This window comes from Xenopus laevis, chromosome 4L (assembly GCF_017654675.1).
Source record: "Xenopus laevis strain J_2021 chromosome 4L, Xenopus_laevis_v10.1, whole genome shotgun sequence".
Classification (NCBI taxonomy): domain Eukaryota; kingdom Metazoa; phylum Chordata; class Amphibia; order Anura; family Pipidae; genus Xenopus; species Xenopus laevis.
Window position 1 is genome coordinate 143080420 of NC_054377.1, and position 20483 is coordinate 143100902.

Here is a 20483-nt window from a genome sequence, read left to right on the forward strand (position 1 = left end):
CGATGAACTAATCTCATATACCAACGCGCATCTCTCTTCCGGCCGCAAGGAGACGCTCTAACCTCATGAAGTAAATCTCGGTGGTGTTTTCCCGCTGGTCTAGGAACGCGGCCGGAAGTGTTGCATTTTGTCTGCGCCTCATTCCTGTGGAAGACAACAACAAGGTGTGAGTATGCAGATAACAAAGATGATTATAAGCAAACGAATTTGAAATTGTGGTGGGACGCAGGCAACGTTAACGCGTGCTGGGAAGTTTATATCTCTTACGCGCTGCTGCGGCCTACAACTCCCGGCATTCTTAGCTGTAGCTCATGGGAAATACACGTGTGAGACGCAGACTAGCACTGCTAAAGCCATGCTTTCTAAGTTTCCAAGTAGTTTTACTTTCCATGTTTATATTTGTATTTCATAGCTGCTGTTTATTCCGAGAACCTTTTCTTTCTTCTTATATGGGACATTTTGTCACATCTTTGTGGTGTTGGAGTAGCTGATGGTTAAAACAGGGTTGCCAGGTCTAATGTTAAAAATCAGCCAAAGTCAGCTACAAAACCAGCCCAAAACTTGCCAAGAGGCACTTCAGAAGTAGCCCAACAATAGCACAAAATGTGCAGGAAAAAAAAATATACGTGAAAATACACCTTTTTTACATTTTCACTGTTTTGTAAATTTTTCCATGAAGTAAAATGTGACAGATTCACCCATCGCCAAGGGTGTAACTATAGAGGGGTCACAGGACATAAAGGGGCCCCATAGGGCCCTAAAACATATACAATTTCAATAAATATTGTTAAAACAGGCCAACTTCTAGTCATTTTAGTGGCTAGAAGATTTTTCTCTCAGAAATTGTCTAAAATTGAGGAAAGTCAAGAGAACATGCTAGAATGGGAAGCTAAACTGGGGTGCAGAACACAAAAACTGGTAACTCCTGACTTCTACACAAGTCAGTCCCATTGCATGGTGGGTATTGTAGTCTTACGTTAAACTTGGCAATTGTTAAGCAAAAACTACATTACCCAACAGGCATTGGGAGGCGCAGGCTTGGAACATTAGAATAAGAAAAAACCTTGGCTGGTTTGTAAAGTACAAACCAGCCAAAGGCCCAAACAGTAGCCCAAATCCATACCTTGGCTAGTTTGTAATTTCAAAACACGCCTGGGCTTTAAATTAGTAGCCTAATTTGGCTGGAAAACCGGCAACTCTGTGGCTAAACCCGAACATGGGGGGCGGGGCAGATAACATTTGGGGCGTGGCAATGATCTAAGAACAGGCATGATGACATCAGAGGAGGGCACAATGATGTTGTATTTCTATTTAATAGCTGGTGTATATACCGAGAACTTTCTCTTTCTATGCATTTAATATATGTGTGGCCCTGTGTTATTACCTTGTGATTCCATGAACCCGCCCGACCTGCGGGTATTGTGTCGGTAATTTTTACCCCAAAATAGTCTAAAATTGAGGAAAGTCACCAGAAAATGCTAGAATGGGACGGTAAACTGGGGAGCAGAGCCAAAAACTGTTAATTCCCGACTTCAACACAAGTCAGTCCCATTGCCTGCTGGGTATTGTAGTCTTACATCAAACTTGGCAGTTGGTAGATTGTGCAGGTTTGGCACACTAGGGCATGAAAAACCTTGTCTAGTTTCCAAAGTCCAAACCAGCCAAAGGCCCAAAAAGTAGCCAAAATCCATACCTTTGCTAGTTTGTGCTTTAAAACCTGCCTGGACTTTAAATTAGTAGCCCAGTTTGGCTGGAAAACTGGCAACTCTGTGGCAAAACTCGAACACGGGGGGCGGAGGCAGTGATGTAGGAACAGGCATGATGACATCAGAGGAGGACACAATGATGATGGTGAAGTTATGACAACAGGTCAAGGTTATTGCATCACTTGGTTTTTAAGTGTTGATGCCCAGTTCAAACCACACAGGTGGCAACCCTGTCTCTAGCTATATTCTGCTTGATAAGACCAATCCTTTAATTACAGGTATGAGATCTATTATACAGAAATCAGTTATCCATAAAGCTCTGAAATACGGCAATGCTAATTTAGAAAAAAAGCATTCTTGTTTTTGATTGATTTGCTCTTTTTGTATCTTTAATAATAAGAAATGAACTGATAGTAACTAAGCCATGTTGGGGTGAGTATCTTAGTATTTAAATGCTTTTAATGTATTGGCCAGATTATTGTTCGGGTTTCATAAGGCTGAAAACCGACCAGAAGGTTCAGACCCGAACAAAAAAAAAAAACCAAACTGTTTGGGTCAAAGCCGACCAGGTGGCTGTTTTACTAAACTCTGTAGTTAGTATAGATATTGGTATATGTAATTTATGTGAAGGTATGGAAGGGTTTGTGTATTAGGGTTGCCATCTGTACGGTTTTGACCCAAACTGTCCGGTTTTTCTAAGGCATTTTCGGGTCTCAACTTTCTGTTTGGTTTTCAGCCTTGTGAAACCCCAAACAATAATCTGGCCGATATATGAAAACCAATTAAATGGCAGGATACTCACCTTGACATGGCTTAGTTATCAAGTGCATTTCATTTCTTGTTTTTACAGAAACAGAAGCAAATCAATCAAAAATAAGAAATAGTTTTTCTAAATGAGCATTGCTGTATTTCAAAGCTTTCTGGATGACGGATTTCTGTACAATAGATGCCATACCTGTGGTTAAAGGATTTGTCTTACTCAAGGGGCAGAATAGATAGTGTTTCCAGACATGTGGGTTTCAACTGGCCTTCTCAGTTTGTCAAAGGGCTGACTGTTCAATACTGTTCCATTTAAAACATTGCAAAAACTGGACAGAAATCCAGCCAATTGCTTATAAGCAATGCGGAAACCCTGACCCGGCATCATAACTCCACAACATCATCTCTGATGTCATCATGCCCAGCCAAACATCACTGCCCGCCCCCTTTGTTTGGGTTTAGCCACTGGCAAAGGTGACAACCCTAGTGTGTATGGACTTTCTTTTTTCAACCCAATTTAACAGTGTAACTATGTGCTGTATAGACTGACTGTGGTAAAGGAGGGATATTTTATGGCCCTTGGTGGTGGTGTTTCTGTGGCAATGACATACCTGCCAATATCTGAAAACCAGGAGAGACAACTAATTTCCACTGGCAAAAATTGTCCACACACCCTTTGTACTCCCCACTTTCTCAACAGAACTGCACACATTTTTTTACATGGTTTCAACAGGTTCTATGTTTTTATGACAGACACAGTGGTGGCCTCCCAATGATTTTAGGCCACATTGTTTCCCTGTGCTCCCCATCCTCTTACTTGCAGTTGGCCACTATTTATATAATATGGGGATTGATGTTATAGTCTCCTCTTATGAGACTGTGATAGGCCAATAGGAAAATGTGATGGATCAAGATTTCAGGGCAGACACAATGGTTGCCTCCCAGGAATTTCTAGGCGGACATAGTGGTGGCCTCCCAAGGATTTCGTGGCAGACAGTTGTGGCTTTCCAAGGATTTTGTGACAAACACAGTTGTGGCCTCCCATGGATTTCATGGCAGACAGTTGTGGCCTCCCAAGTATTTTGTGGCAGACAGTTGTGGCCTCCCAAGTATTTTGTGGCAGACACAGTTGTGGCCTCCCAAGTATTTTGTGGCAGACACAGTTGTGGCCTCCCAAGGATTTCGTGGCAACAGTTGTGGCCTCCCAAGGATTTCGTGCCAGACAGAGTTGTGGCCTCCCAAGGATTTGTTGTCACACAGAGTTGTGGCCTCCCAAGGATTTTTTGTCACACACAGTTGTGGCCTCCCAAGGATTTTTTGTCACACACAGTTGTAACCTCCCAAGGATTTCGTGGCAGATACAGTTGTGGCCTCCCAAGGATTGTTTTATGGCAGAGAGTTGTGGCCTCCCAAGGATTTTTTTATGGCAGACATTTGTAGCCTCCCAAGGATTTTTTTATGGCAGACACAGTGGTGAACTCCCAAGGATTCTGTGACAGACACAGTGGAGCTTTCCAAGGATTTTGTGGCAGGCCACGCTGAAACTTTGTGCTCCCCATCCTTTTGATTGCAGGTGGCCACGATTTATTTGGGGAAGTTCTGTTATAGTCTCCTCTCATGACATTGTGGCAGGAAAACAAGACATTTAAGGGGGTATCTTGTACAGTTGTCTCGGTGGCAAATATTGAGAGGTATACTATGCTATGGCCCACGTTAACGAGGCAGGATGGCTTAAATTTGACCTTTCAAAGAACAAGATTAACATAACCCTGCTTGAATGACAAGTGGAAAATTAGAGATCATAGAGGTAGCCATTTTACCTCCAAACATTCGCTAGATAAGCGTGAATATGGCAGCAATGCATATACTAAGGTTCACTGAAATACTTTGGATACTACAGAATTTTTAACCAGTTTTCAACCAGTATATTTTTAACCTTTGCCTTTTCCCTTGCAGAACTTCAACATGAGCAGCTTCAGGGATAGACCCTGGGCCACAAATTCTGAGATAGAGGTGAGACATTTTATTTAATGTCCTTGGGGGGCAGAGGGGTTAATGTCATAAGGGACAATACTATCATACTGTATGCTGTAGTAATCCTATAATACAGTAATAATGCATCACATTGGTCTTAGTGGACTTGTACATGTTTTTTGTTATTTTTTTTAAATATAATTAAAAAATGTAAGTCTATAAACTCAGTGGTACCTACCAGTGATCTATGATATAGGTAACCTCATTTTCTGCTACTGTTTTGATTACTTCCCACAACCCCTTAACACACTGAGCATGTGCACTGTTACTGACACTCAAATGATGGCCTAATAAGATCAGACGATGCCGAAAGTGTGAAGGACTGGATCATTACTGTTATAGGGCTACTGAACCTCTGGGCTGGTATATTAAATTCAGTTTTTAAAATGCAAGATTTATAACCATATTGTTTAAGATTTATTTCTCTGACAGCAGGAGGCTGCACATTAAAACTTATGGGAAAATCTCAAGTCCCCTCAATGTATATCATTGTAAATTATACTACCTTGCCATGGCTGGGTCATTGGTTCAATTCCAGCCAGGACAACTATCTGAAAGCAGTTTGCATTTCCTCACTGCGATTGTGAGGGTTTCCTCTTGGTATTTAATTTTCTTCCCACACACACAAAAACATATAGGCACGTTAAATGACCATAAGTATGTGAATGAGACTGGAAGCTTCATTAGGGTAGAAAACTGGTATGTAAATGATGCATAATCTCTGTAATGTGTTACTGATATTGTTGCTATGTAAAAAAAGGATTAATTACATCTTTTTACAGTACATAAATATCTATTTTACAGGACAGGTTAAATATGAGTGGGATTTCATCGTCTCAGTCAGTGCAAAGATCATACAGGGATGAAAGACCATTTCAGATGGGACGTTACAGTGACTATGTAAGGTTTTTTTTTATTTTAAGTAAAATATATTTTGCGCTTTAACATTGTTGTTTTTTTTAATGCTGGTCAGGAACATAACTACAACCTGCGGTTGTAGGGGGCCTAGTAAGGCTCTAAATAATCTGCAATTTCAATATATCAACTTAGAACTGGTTGACTTACCAATATTTTTAGGGCTTTAAATTGAATTGGCTGTGGAGCCCAGTAACATCTAGTTATGGCACTGATGCTGTTCAGCACACTGTTTACTGAACAAAACAAACAAAGGTGAAGCAAAATGTACCGCAGCTGGATTTGCATTACAGCGATAAGAGGCCTAAACTTTGCTGTGATGCATTCATTCTGTGTAGCATGCTGGTGCTGGGTTAGCAAAAGTATAACATTTGTGTGGTTACTGTATTTTTAATATTGTCATTTATTTCCATGTGATTTTATGCTTTCTGTCACCTCTTTAATGGTCAAAATTGGTATGGAGTCTTTTATCTGGATAAAGGTTTTTCTGTAATTTGGTTCACCATAAAGTTTGTTCCCACACTCCAAAAAAACTTACAGGCAGGTTTATTGCCTCCTGATAAAATTGCCTATAATCTCTGTTAATGTGACTTATATTGTAAGCTCCAATAGGGTAGGGACTGATGTGTGAATGATTTGTAATCTCTGTAAATTGCTCTGTATATTTTTACATATTTTTAAAAATATCTTTTTCAAAGGACCAGTTCAATAAAAGTGGGATTTCATCATCTCAGTCAGTGCAAAGATCCTATGAGGATGAAAGACCATTTCAGATGGATAGACAATACAGTGCCTACGTAAGCTTTCTTTGAATTCTCATTAGTTTTAAAGTTGAATGTAATTTGCTCTGTTTAATATTGCTACGTCTGTCCAAATCTGATTAAATCTTGCTGTAGCAAATGGAAGGTTTTACACTTCTTGGATATTGTTTCACTCTCCATTAGTTCAGCAGAATCTTCTTAGAGTTCAGCACCCTATGTAGTAAACTAAATGAGCAAAGTAGAAGCAAAATATGCTGCAACTGGATTTTCATGACAGTGCTAATTGGTCTACACTTTGCTGTGATGCATTTATCCTGTGTAGCATGTTGGTGTTGGACCGAATTCATAAAAATTTTAAGTAGCAGTGTAAAATTTGTGTGTTAACTGTATTTTTTTAACATAGTATTTTGCCATGTGATTTTATGCATTCTGTCACCTGTGAATGTGACTTTGACTGTCTGCTCCATTAGGGTAGAAGCTGATATGAATGATTAGGATTAATAATATATTTGTACATTTAAAGATCTCTTTTCTCTGTTGTCTCAAGGGGAACACAGGGAATGAATGGGGGTAAGCTCCACCCTCTAGGAGGCAGGACATTTAGAATTAATGAAGGGGACGTGCCAGGTACTCTGTCTTAACCCCACACCAATCACACCAGTTCTTAAGTGTCCTGCTTCCTAGGAGGAGGGACACACTTCAAGTCAGATGAAGCTGTGTCAGAAAAGTACTGACACATGGGGTGATACCAGGAACAGGGCTACCTGTATCCTCTATGGTAACCCACCCCCCGCGAGACATCCCACCAGAGTCATAACCTAGCCCTTAGGGGCTATACCGACAACTACAGATCCTGCTCCAAGGGGCAAGGAGCTATTCCTGTCCCAGGAGGCAATCCCATGACCGCTCAGTCTGGGAACCCCCCGTGGAGGGCACTCCACAGGAAAATGTTGCCGGCCTCTCAGCAGAGCCTCCAGTTTGGGCAATTCTACTCTCCCAGTCCCTGGTCTTGCTACAGAGTTTACCCTCCATTGCAAACAATTTGGGCAGCGCTCTGGCTAGGTTTGATCAAAAACCCTGGGGGAAACGCAAGAGACCAGACAAATCTAAGGTGCACAACAGCATCCATACTCTCTCTGATAAATCTTCAGCAGGAGGCGACTCCTCTCCTTCGGAGGGCGAGCTTTCCCCATCTGATGTTTCCTCAGGGACAGAGGAGGCCAAGGGCTGCATGTTCGGCATGATTTTGAGCATATCATCAAGGGAGTGACAGAAATACTTCAAATCACTCGTGGCGAAACGAGTTTGTTAAAGAGACAACACAAATCCTCTGTGTGTTTTCCATAACACGGACAGCTATTCTGGATAATACAAGGAGTGGAATTCTCTGGTATGGAAGTTTCGACAAGGAAAGTTCTTTCGAGGCCAGTCTGGTCAATTTACATGACGATACAGTCCTTCGCATCGCTCCATCTTTCGCTTAAAACCTACCGACAAGGGGTGTTCAACAAAATGCTCAACAAGCCCTCAGCCGACAAGACCGCTTCAGGCTGACAGGGCACCCCCTCCGGGATTACAGCAGCCTATAGGGGGCAGGCTGCTGAATTTTCGGGAGGTCTGGAACAGACACTCGTCAGATGTCTGCGTCAACGAAATTATCACTGAAGGCTCCACCTGGACTTTTCTTCCTACCCTCCCAGAAAGTTCCTAATGTCCAGATCTCCGTGCAGTCCTGCCAAGGCACAAGCCTTCCTGGGCTGCATCCACAAAATGGATCAAAGTGGAGTGATCATTCCAGTGCCCCATCAGAGACATTCTCAGTTTTCTACTCTGTTCCTAGTCCCAAAGAAGAATGGCTCATTCAGAAAGGTACTGGACTTGAAATTTCAATTCAACAAATTCATCAGGTCGGTACGATTCGAAATGGAGGCCCTGTGATCGGTAATCTGAGGAATGGAACCCGGGACAATTGCTGATGTCTGATAATGCATATCTCCATGTACCAATCTGGCCACCCCACCATCGTTTCCTGAGGTTTGCCTTCAATAGTCGCCACTACCAGTTTGTGGAGCGGTCTATCACCAGCCCCCCAGGGTCTTCACCAAGCTCATGGCGGTGACAGCAGCGACGCTAAGACTCCAGGGAATTTCCCTGACACCCTACCTGGACAACCTTCTACTGCAAGCCAGAACAAAAGAAAAGAGAGACTGGGATCTCCGGAGGGCAATTGCTCTCCTACAAGACTTTGGATGGACCATCAATTGGAATAAGTCCAATCTTCATCCCAGCCACCAGATGACATTCTTGGGGCTCAAGTTCTACACCCTCACACAGCAGGTGAGTTTACCTCCAGACAAGCAGGAGAGAATAAGAGTTCAAACCAACCTCCTTCTGCACACCCAAAGAACCACAATCCACCTGGGCAATGAAAGTACTAGGCTTTATGGTTTCCTCCATCGAGGTGGTACATTTTGCGCAGATACACCTACGCCCGCTCCAAGCCAGCATCCTAGCCAGATGGAAGGGAGCACCCTTATCACAGAGAATTACACTACTACCCTCGAGAAGGGAGTCTCTTCTTTGGTGGCTCGCGCCCAACAACCTGTCCGCGGGTCAATCCTGGGCGACGCCAGATCGGATAGTGATAACAGCAGACACAAGTCTACAGGGTTGGGAGCGCAACGTGGAACAATCTGTCCATATAAGGTCTGTGGTCTCCCATGGAGTCCAAACTGCCAAACATTCTAGAACTACGGGCTGTCAGACTATCACTCAACCCTTGGTCACACCAGCTCCAATCAGGGGCAGTACAGGTACAAAGCAACAATTCCACCACGGTCACGTACATAAACGGACAGGGAGGAACCCGCAGCAAAGCGGAGGCTCAGCTAATATTGAACTGGGCAGAGTCCAACTCAGTACAACTGCCTGCTTTTCACATTCCAGGAGTGTCCATGATGAGCGCGGACTTTCTCAGCCGAAACTTACTAGATCCAAGGGAATGGGCACTTTACCCGGAAGCATTTGTGGAACTTGCCAGCCTTTGGGGTCAAACCCAGATCGACCTAATGGCATCTAGAACCAATTTCAAGGTGACAACCTTCTTCGCCCACTCGCAGGACCCACTGGCAGTGGATGCCATGGCACAGTGTTGGCAGTTCCACCTTGCCTACATCTTCCCCTCTCTACGGATGCTGCTTCGTGTTCTAAAGCAGATCAAGCTATCTCCTATCACGGTCATCGTCATAGCACTATTACCCAGGAGGACTTGGTTCTCGGATCTTCAAGAGATGTCCATAGCACAGCCCATTCGTTAAGCTCAGAAGGCCGACCTGCTGCGTCAGGGTCCCATAGCCCACCACAAGCTGGGCCTCTTAGCTTTTATGCGATGGCTGTTGAGGCAGCCATCTGGAGACGAAAGGGGATAGCAGAGGCTGTCATCACCACAATGTTAAGGTCAGCCAGTGCTCCTATCAGCAGAAAACTGCACTGGCCCGGGGTTTTACCAGTGAGCTCCATGAAGCGATCCACTTCAGTCTTCTTCTTTCTTTAAATTTCCCGGGTCAAACGCATGTGCAGTTGAACAAAACAGCCAACTTTTTAGTTAAAGTTCGGTGCGCAGCTGCACGAAGGTGGAAGACAGATGATAGCTCTGTGGTGCTCACTGGTATAACCCTGGGTTGGTACAGTTTTCTGCTGATAGGAGCTCAGGCCCGGGGTTTCAGGTAAGTCAATACAATCACTTCGGGTGCCTAACATTTGGCACCACCAAGTGCACCAAGCCTTTTTTCTTTAAGCTTAGTTCCTTAAAGGTTCAAGTTTTTAAGTTTCAACTCTGTCGGTACTGCTCCAGTCCCGCCTAGCCATGGACGACATGGTCCATACATTCCTTCTGACTGGCTTCTGATAAAATTGCCAGTGTGTGAATGTCGCTTAGATTGTAAGCGAATGATGTATTATCTCTAAATTGCTCTGTATGTTTCTAAATTTAAAGTATCTCTTTTACAGGACAAGGGAAATATGAGTGGGTTTTCATCATCACAGTCAGCGCAAAGAACATACGAGGATGAAAGAGCATTTCAGATGGGACATGTACGTTTTAAGCAGTATAACATTTGTGGGTTTACAATATTTTCAATATAGTTCTTTGCTGTAGGTTCCATGTGATCTTATGCATTCTATCACATGTGCGAATTATCACTTACATGAAAGATGTATAATCTTTTTTAAAATTGCTACTGAATATGTTGCTGCAAAGTAAATACAGGATTAATAATATATTTCTAAATTTAAAATATCTCTTCCACAGGGCCGGCTAAATAAAAGTGGGGTTTCATCATCCCAGTCGGCGCTAAGAACATACGAGGGCGAAAGACCATTTCAGGGACAAGTACGTTTTTATGTAATGTGTAAAGGGTTTTCTTTCTGGTACATCAGTTTGTTCCCCTACTCCAAAAATACATACAGACAGGTTTAATGCTTCCTATATGTGAATGTTAATATTTTAAACTCCAGTGGGGTAGGGACTGATATGTGAATGATTTATAATCTCTGTCAATTGCTCTGTATATCTGAACATTTAAAATCTCTTTTACAGGACAAGGGAAATACGAGTGGGTTTTCATCATCTCAGTCAGCGCAAAGAACATACGAGGATGAAAGAGCATTTCAGATGGGACATGTAAGTTTTTTAAGCAGTATAACATTTACATGTTTACAGTATTTTCAATACAGCAATATAGTAATTTGCTGTGGGTTTAATGTGATTATATGCATTCTGTCACCTGTATCAATGGGACTTAAGAGCTATGAATGAAGTATAATCTTTTTTTAAAATTGCTACTGTATATGTGGCTGCGATGTAAATAAAGGATTGATAATCATACATTTGTAAATTAAAAAATACGTCTTTTACAGGACCGAGTAAATACAAGTGGATTTTCGTCACCCCAGTCAGCTCTAAAAATATACCAGGATGAAAGACCATTTCAGAAGGAACTTGTAAGTTTTAGTGTGAAGTGTAAAATGTTTCCTTTCTTAACATCAGTTTGTTCCCACACAGGCAGGTTTATTGCCTTCTAATAAAAATGCTAATGGAATGTGACATTGTAAGCTCTAATAGGGTAGACACTGATATGTGAATGGTGTATAATCTCTGTAACTTGCTCTGTATATTGCTAAATAAAAATATCTCTTTTACAGGACAGGGGAAATATGAGTGGGTTCTCGTCATCTCAGTCAGTGCAAAGAACATATGAGGATGAAAGAGCATTTCAGGTGGGACATGTATGTGTTAAGTAGTATAAACTTTGTGTGTTTACAGTATTTTACAGTTCCATGTGATTTTATGCATTCTGTCACCTGTGTGAATGCGATTAGGATAGGAACTGAAATGAATGATGCATATTGTTTAATTACTGCTGAATATGTTGCTGCATTGTAAATAAAGTATTAATATATTTCTACATTTAAAAATACAGGACCAGGTAAATACAAGTGGCCTTTCATCATCCCAATCAGCACAAAGAACATCTGCAGATGAAAGTGCATTTCAGGGACATGTAAGTTTTTATGTAAAGTGTGAAAGATTTCCTCTTGGTACTTTAGATTCTGCCCAAACTCCAAAAAACATAAAGGCGAGTTTATTGGCTTCTGATAAAATTGAAAAAGGGGAAAAGAAGCACACCATACTTCGGCTCCTGTGTTTAAAGCATTTTATTGCAGCAGAGATGTGGCACAAGCTTTCAGGGAAAACCCCTTCCTCAGGTGCATTGAGGAAGGGGTTTTCCCCGAAAGCTTGTGCCACATCTTTGCTGCAATAAAATGCTTTAAACACAGGAGCCGAAGTATGGTGTGCTTCTTTTCCCCTTTTTCAAGAGATTACTGTGTTGGGCTTGAAGCAGCCTGGGATTGAATGCACCCTATTAAGTGGTGTGCCGAAGACAAATTGTTTCTGATAAAATTGCCCATTGCGTGTGTGAATGTGACTTCATTGTAGGCTCCAAGATGATAGGGAATTATATGTCAATGATTTATAATTTCTGTAAATAACTCTGTACAGGGCTTTCGAGATAACGGGTCTTTCTGTAATTTGAATCTTCATACCTTGAGTCTACTAGAAAATCATGTAAACACTAAATAAACCCAATAGGCCGGTTTTGCTTCTAATAAGGATTAATTATGTCTTAGTTGGGATCAAGTACAAGATACTGTTTTATTATTAAAGAGAAAAAGGAAATTATTTGTAAAAACTCTTGATTATTTGGATAAAATGTGGGAGAAATCCTTTCTGTAATTCGGAACTTTCTGGATAATGTGTTTCCGGATAATGGATCCCATACATGTATGTTTCTACTTAAATACTATCTCTACCACAGGACCAGGCAAATACAAGTGGATTTTCATCAGTTCAGTCGGCACAAAGAACAAACGAGGATGAAAGAGCATTTCAGATGGGACATGTAAGTTTTTAGAAACAGTGTGTTTACTGTATTTTTAACATAATACTTTGCTTTGTGTCCATGTAATTTTACGTATTTAAGTCTGAATGTGACTTAGGTTGTAGGCTCCATTGGGGTAGGGATCAATGTATAGTCTCCATAATGTCTTATTAAATATATTGCCACAATTTAAATAAAGGCTTAATGTCTTGCAGGACAAGGTAAATGCAAGTGGGATTTCCTCATCTCAGTCAGCACAAAGCGCATACGAGGATGAAAAACCATTTCAAAGAGGACATGTAAGTTTTTAGCTGTATAACATTTGTGATTACAATATTTTTAATACAATGTTTCATGAGATTTTTCTAAATATTTATAATCAAGTATATATAATATATTGCCTCTGCTCTTGTGCTATCCAGGTTAAAATAATGACTGCTGCAGCTTTCTAGGCTAGGAACAGTACTTTTAGCTGTTTTCCGGGCTAGGAACAGTGTCCATGGCTGCTTTTAAAGCCAGGAGCAATGAACTGTCCCGTTTTCAGGTTAAGAGCAGCAAATGCACTGTTTTCCAGGCTAGGAACAGCACTTACTGATTTCCAGGCTTAGAATAGTGGCTGCAGCTGATCATTCATTCTAATAGTGTGCAAGTTGCAGTTTGGTAAAATATTTTATCTTCCTGTAAACTTTAATAATATCACATTCCTTGGTTTCCACTAGCTTGTTTTTTTTTTTTTTTTTTTTCCACAAGTGTAGGTGCCTGCTGCAGTCAGGTTCATCTTTAGTAATGAAAGGTTTTGAATACTGGAGCAGACCTTGCCTAAAGCAAAACATGTTTTGAAATGCATGCATTCTCAGCTGAATTGTTTTTTCCATGTTCAGGCTGGGGGAAAAGTGAAATGCCCATGAAGCATAGCATTGTCTTCTAATAAAGAAACAACAACTGCAAATTTTATTCATTATATATCCTTCCCAGTTACTTATTAGGATTATATAAGTAAAATTATACAAAAAGGTTCTTTTTGTATAATGCCACCACTCCACTGATTTGCTGTCTGCTTAATTTGGAAAGCATACTCCACCTTTTTGCTTCTACAAAAGAAGAATAAATATAAGATGATTATAAGTATTTACAGTAAAATGTAAACAAAGCAGTATAAGAATTCGCCCTTAAATCTCACCCTAATCAGCCTAAAGGCTGGCCCTCCACAACCAAAGCATTGGCCTCTTCTCAATGGTGAGAATGTAATTTTAGGATTCAATGATATAAGGGCTCTCCCAACCCAGTATATTACACAGACATATTCCGGCACAGTCACTTCTGCCTAAAGCTTTAATTGCAAGGAGATCGGTTCAGCAAAGGATGAAAGATGATGAGGAGTGTCATTACATCTTTCTTTAAAGCCACTGTTTTTCTGTGTACAATGACCACATTGATTTACATTTACAATGAATCAATCAGTTAACACTGAGAATTCAGTGTTTTGCCATAGAAAGTATGATCTCTGTATCATTAGCCTTAATTGCGAACTTGGATAATTACCAGTATTATAACCCCCTTCCTTCACCCTTTGTTGTAACTGTTTTTGTTTTGTTTTGTTTTTTAACAAGGAGTCCCTTATAGGGTTACCAGATCACTTAAAAATTCAAACATGTCTAATAAATGTATGCTGCCGGGTTGCACTGGTTGCATTTAAATTGCAGTCAGTGCAACACTTCTAGCGGCATTTTCAATATGTGCGCCTTATTTGCTTACAAACACGGCACGAAATCACCCCAAAGCTATTTATAGCTAATGAGAGGTTTGCATCTGGGCCATTTTAATGAACTTGAATATCCGTAATATGCTACTTATTGTTTAATGTTTTGTATTTATTTTTTACTTGATTTTCTTAGATTTTATGCCACAGATTTTTGTTTTGAGTGCTGAGTGATACAAGATCACCAATTGTATGGATTTCCTTCAGCTCCTCAGTACAACTTTTCTTTATCAAATCTTTCGCTCAACATTAACAAATTATTTTCTTTTGTTTTCGGAACGTTTTACATCTTCACCTCTAAAGAATGTGAGGCCATTTTACAATCAAGGTAAGTCCATATGACGTTTATCTTACAGACAGGTCTTCAGTTAATTTTGAAAAGCCACTGGTTTGCTTCACTGCAGGGGTCCCCAACCGTTTATACGCGTGAGCCACATTCAGATGGAAATGTGTTGGGGAGCGACACAAGCATGAAAAAAGTTCATGGGGGTGCCAAATAAGAGCTTTGATTGGCTATTTATTAGCCCCTATATGGACTAGCAGCCTGCAGGAGGTTCAGTTTGGCATTACCAATGGGTTTTTATGCAACTAAAACTTGCCTCCAAGCCAGGAATACAAAAATAAGCACCTGCTTTGAGACCACTTGGAGCAACATCCAAGGGGTTGGGGAGCAACATGTTGCTCGTGAGCCACTGGTTTGGGGATCACTGCTTTACCTTTTAAGCAGAAGATAAATGCAGTCATTAAGAACTGATTGCACAGAAAGATTTTATTTATTTTTTTTGGACAAATCAATTTCCTTTTCTGAAAATATACTGGCTTTGAAGTAAAAGTATTTCAAAAATGTGTTTATGGATGTACAAAGATATTTAGTCTACATCCAATTAGAGATCTGCGTTGGTCTAATTGGATGCACCTTTACCTGAGCCCCAATCCCTAACAAACACACTCCGTACTTGATCCTGATCCTTAACAGTTTTATCTGCTTCCTGCACTTTTAAACTTAAAAATGTAAGTAGCGTCTTTATAGAATCGAAATGCATCATTATTCGGAGGGGGAAGGTGACACGGGTGGAGTAGGAGCCTATTTTGTGACCCACACTCTCCATTTCTGATCCGTACGCCATCTTTGCCCACATTATTTTTGGCACCTGATCTGCTGCAATACCTTTCTCTTAAAGTTAGAGTTTGGCGTGTTTCTTCATCTGTATTTTTTTTTTTTTCATATTTTTTTTTTTAGCAATCTTAAATTTACTTTCAATGCATCTGAAATAAAATGAAATTAAATCTTGGTTGTCAGGAATTATTTTCTAATGGTCTGCCTGACGTCTGTCTTTTCATGAGAGTTCCATTGGCAAGCACTGAAAAAAGGCAATCTATTTATGATTAGCCAATAACATTGTCAAAAAGTATAAAGGTTCCAGTGTCAACAAAAATTCTTGAAAAATATTTTGCTTTTCCAGTATATGGCATTGCTTTGAACAAATATGAAAACAGTCTTTAAAACATTTGTCTCCTGAACTACTACTCCTGAACTACTACTCTATGTTCATGCAGCGAAGAAGCTAACAAGTTAAAAGCGTGACACCTGTCTTTGTTATCTCGAAACTTAACGTTCAAGGAAACCCCCCAAAAAGAATGCTTCTGGAAACACCTGTTCACTCTGTCCCATTGCCAACGGCTTTATTTTGCTCAAACCCAAGAGTGATCCAGGAGAAGCTCCATCTGTCTGTGAAGATTGTAGCCACCATATTGTATCCGCTGATGTCATCATCCATTCCAGTATTTTCAGTCTGCTTATGTATGGCATAATACTAGAGTTTTTTCTGGTGTACGCTCCCTGATCGATATTTGCTTCTCTAGAAAATAAGGAAGTACTATTGTGTAATACAGCACAAACAGTAGAACTGGAAAATGCCTAACCTTGGATCGCACGAAATGTAGGCAGTTCTGGTCTACTAGACCACATGATCTTTGGCTCTGAAACATTAAGAAGCTTACTGCACACGTGTGGGTTTTGGATTAGACGTTGTGTGCATGTTCTGGGTCTGAAGCTGGCCATGTACTGGCAGAATTGTTCACAGAGCAGCAACAAAATCTATCGGCTAAACGACTGTTTGAAAGAACGATTCATTCATGTATGGTAAATGAAATGTAAGGAAACTTTCATCATTTCTTTGTCGTGTAGGCTGCAACATCTAAAATATATTGATCGATGGCTATCGGTTCCTTTGTTTACCTACATACTCAGTGAATGATCATTTAACAGTGATTATCTGAGCTTCCCATCGTTTTCTGACTGATTTCATCGTTTCGCAACAAAAGATGCTTTAACCCATCTGATCAACTGTTGGGAAGATTTTGCTAGAACAATTTTGTTTGATTTGTTTGCACCCCATCAATGTAGTGTAATGTAATTGGCTTGTACTAAAATCAGTTGTTTCACACAATGAAATCTGCTTGTGTATGGCCACCTTAAGGCTGGCCATATATGGCCAGATTTTAGTCATCATCCGGCAAAGGTTTGGATATTGATTGTATGTTTTAATGTCTCGATCTAAAACTAACATTCAGATTTAAACTGTAAGATTAAAGTGGAAAAAACCAAATCAGACTGTTCTGGCCATTTATTGACAAACAACAATCTTACGAAAGTTATGTCCCAGTGACGAGTCACCTATGAATATCGCAAACATTACGTTATTCGACCGCAATTGTCGACTAAATGGTCGATCGCCACAGTATGAAAATTGTCAGGACGATTATTCGGAGCACAAACGCGAGCTAAAAAATTTACGAAACACCGTTTTGTACCATTATAGCTTTGTGTGTATGGCCATCTTAAATCTGACCCCAGGATCACCCAGATTAGCCATATCTGTCGTCAGCCACTCTTAGAAAAAGACTGATCGATATAGCACTGCAGGGGCAATTGTAATATTTGGAAAACCTTTCTAATGCCGCATAACAGATGGACAGTATCCTTGTGGAAGATTTTCTTATCCATTAAAACTACAAGCTTTCTAAATAAAATCAGCTAGAGTCCTGCGCGGGTTGCATTTTTTGGAACCTGTACCCGCAACCTTCAATTCGCAACCCACATCCTTACCCGCTTGGACCCAACCCGCAAGTACCTTATCTGCAACCCAGACCTGTGACCCGCTGACCATCAAGAATCCGGAAGTGCTTTCAATGTTAACTGGAAGTGACATCATAGGAAGTAGACGTGATCAGAAAAAAGGAGTAAGAATAGCTATTAAGACCCGCGGCCCAACCCGCAGAACCGTAGACCCGCGTCTATACCAGCAGAACCGCCGACCCACGTCTATACCCACTTATTCTTCTTCTGTTATTCAGGTTATCATTGAATTTTTTATTCATTCTCTTTCAAAAATAGCTTGATTTTACCTCCCATGCATGATGTTTTGTGTGTTAGGATGGAGCTTCTTGTGGCTATGGATATTAATTTGCTGTGGGAACCAGAGCATCCACGTGCCGTAGATTTCGTACACTAAATATGTTCCTCGTATACATGTGTATAAATTAAGACGGTTATTTTTCAAAGGTCAAATTTTAGAGTTATGTGAGCTTTTTAAAACCTCGAACTCACAACTCAATTGGTTTCTTATTTAAGAAAAAACTTGAATGGAAAAAACTTGAATCAATGAGTAAGGGGTTACCAACTCAAATTGATTGAATTTTCCGCAAGAAAAAACTGAAATTGATCAAGTTTTTGAGAAAAACCCTTCCGAAAGGGTTTTAGATGGTGTATTTCCGGATTCGTACCAACTCAAAAATCATGAAGGCTAGTAAAATCTTCAAATGGTTCAAGGGATCTCTGCCATTGACTTCTACACAACCTCGGCAGGTTTAAGACGGTGTATTTTCGGATTTGAGCTACTTCCAGGGTGGGGGCATAATAAATTTCAAGATTTTTTTTTTTTTTAACCTGAAAAATCACCTTGAAAACTCGATTTTTTTTTTTTTTTTGTGGAAAACAAAACCCTTAATTCTTCTCCAAAGAATAATCAATTAAGTGGCTCTGATCAAAAAAAAAAAACAAGGATTTCTAATATTCTTTACTTGACAGCTTTAAAGTTACAGCTTTATAGAATGTGTCGGACAGCTGATGTTTTTTTGGGGCCCTTCTGTTTCTACAGAATACCCGCATTTCAAAATGAAAACTTGTTTCCCTTGTCATGTGGAGACTCTTTGCATTGACCAGCAAAAGACAGTATTGCGGTCATCAGTTTTTCATAAAGCTATTTTTGTTAATACTTCGGTTGTATTTCAAATACAATGTACGTCCAACAACAAGTGTTGCTGTGTTTGAGTGGCTGTGAAAAAAAGACTCTAGTATATCCAATGTTTTTTACCATTCACAAATATATATGTAGAAATGTTTCTACCCTGAGAGAAAACATTTTATTTATGTTATGTAAACCGCACCATACATTTGTGCTACACTTTACAGAGCTACATCATTCACTGCCCCAGTAGAGCTTACATTCTAAGGTCATTATCTCAACGACACTATGATCATATTAAGGAGAAGCCAGCTAACCTGCCTTATGGTTTAGGAGTGTCGGGGGAAGCCGAAAGACCCGAAGGAAATTCATACAGACATGGGGAGAAAATACAAAATCATTGCAGATATTTCCCAAACTGGAGTCTGGAACCCAGCGCTGCAAGGCAGAAGTGCAACCTACTGAGCCACTATGCAGCCATGGGATTGCATGCTTTTTGTAAAGCTTATTGGAAACTGTATTATAGGATGTTTAAAGGGTCCGTGTAATAGCAGGCACAACTTTTGCAACAAAATTTTAAGTTTCTTTTGAAGCAAAAAAAATCTGGCAAATGTTACCTGCTGGAATTCTGATCTTAAGAAAAATGCTGCGCGGTGAATTGAGCAATTGTCCAAATCCTCCAAATCTAGCAGCCATTTGCTCAAGCTCTGATTAAACATCATTGGCTGAAGAAAAAAGTCTCCGAAAGTACAGATTGGGGGTTTGGAGACGGGAGGAATGGCATTTACTAAACAAAGTATTCAATAGAAGAGGAAGCTCAGTAATTAAGGATGTTGCAAAGTGCATGGAAATATATTCTACAAATCCTGCAAGGATGCGTCTTATTCAATAAAAACTAATCGCTACAATCACTGGTTCTGTACAAAATGGCTCCTGAAGGATAACTTCTACTGCCCCGCTAATTCTCCCAGAAGGATATGCAGCTTTTTCCCCCCACAGTGGAACGTATATATATGTGTGGATATATTTTAACACACCGAATTTGATGATTCTTTGCTTTAGCGACATTTACCGTTTCACCACAGGACACGGGTCCTCCTCAATTGTTCAATCGCCATTAATCTTCTGTAATTCTGAAACCCTGAGTTGCCTTTTAAAGGATATTTATGATGTCACAATGAAAATATCTACTTTGCAGTTTGATCCTGATGGAAATCTTCAGAGAAAAAAAACAGATATATTTTACCCAGAAACTGAGAAACGGTTGATTGCTTATACTTTTGTTCACAATTTTGGAATAACCACCTATATCCAAAGACAAAGAACAGTTTTCAAGGACAACAAGGCTCAAAAGGTACTTTAATTAAAACTTGGTCAACTTTCATCTTCAAATTTCAACATGGCTTTAGTGTTGGGCAGACCAGCCCTAGATCCGCGGGATTGCAGTGTGCCAGATGGGTTCAGAATGATATATTGCACCTCCTGTGCCAGCCTGGATTTCTCTCTGGCTCAACCCTAAATGACGGATCCCTCTTGAATTATTCCAAACTCAAAGGATTTGAAGCCCATTAAGACACTGGTATAGATGAAGATTGGTTGGTGTAGGATTCCTCACAACATCTGTTGCTTATCCTCTTTTCCTCCCATTTGATCATTGATTTGTCTTTTGTTGGAGGAATATGGATGTAATAGATGCTTATTTGGACTGCCTTATAGGAAACAATGTCCAAAACTACAGTCCTATTTGCCTCACGACTGTGCCACATTTGCAAATGTTCTTCCCCCACACGCTTCACTGTCAAAGCACTTTGGTTGGATTACTTAATAGATTTTTAGGTATTTCCATAATTAATATTTCCTTG

General features: G+C 40.3%; 1 protein-coding gene across 5 annotated transcripts in view; it reads left to right on the plus strand.

The window, feature by feature from the left end:
- The first annotated feature begins 24 nt into the window (after positions 1 to 24).
- LOC108714722 overlaps positions 25 to 20483 on the plus strand; it is a 44390-nt gene continuing 23931 nt past the window's right edge. The window contains exons 1-13 of one of the 5 annotated variants that reach the window (XM_041590889.1): positions 25 to 164; positions 4422 to 4478; positions 5304 to 5399; positions 6113 to 6211; positions 10184 to 10267; positions 10485 to 10565; positions 10773 to 10856; positions 11093 to 11176; positions 11378 to 11461; positions 11656 to 11736; positions 12553 to 12636; positions 12831 to 12914; positions 14678 to 14702. In XM_041590889.1, coding sequence (XP_041446823.1) covers positions 4431 to 4478; positions 5304 to 5399; positions 6113 to 6211; positions 10184 to 10267; positions 10485 to 10565; positions 10773 to 10856; positions 11093 to 11176; positions 11378 to 11461; positions 11656 to 11736; positions 12553 to 12636; positions 12831 to 12914; positions 14678 to 14702 — 934 coding nt within the window. In that variant the 5' untranslated portion in view covers positions 25 to 164; positions 4422 to 4430. Of the gene's footprint in view, positions 167 to 4421; positions 4479 to 5303; positions 5400 to 6112; positions 6212 to 10183; positions 10268 to 10484; positions 10566 to 10772; positions 10857 to 11092; positions 11177 to 11377; positions 11462 to 11655; positions 11737 to 12552; positions 12637 to 12830; positions 12915 to 14677; positions 14703 to 20483 lie in introns of all 5 variants that reach the window. The other 4 variants (XM_041590891.1, XM_041590890.1, XM_041590892.1 and 1 more) reach the window with 4 other exon arrangements.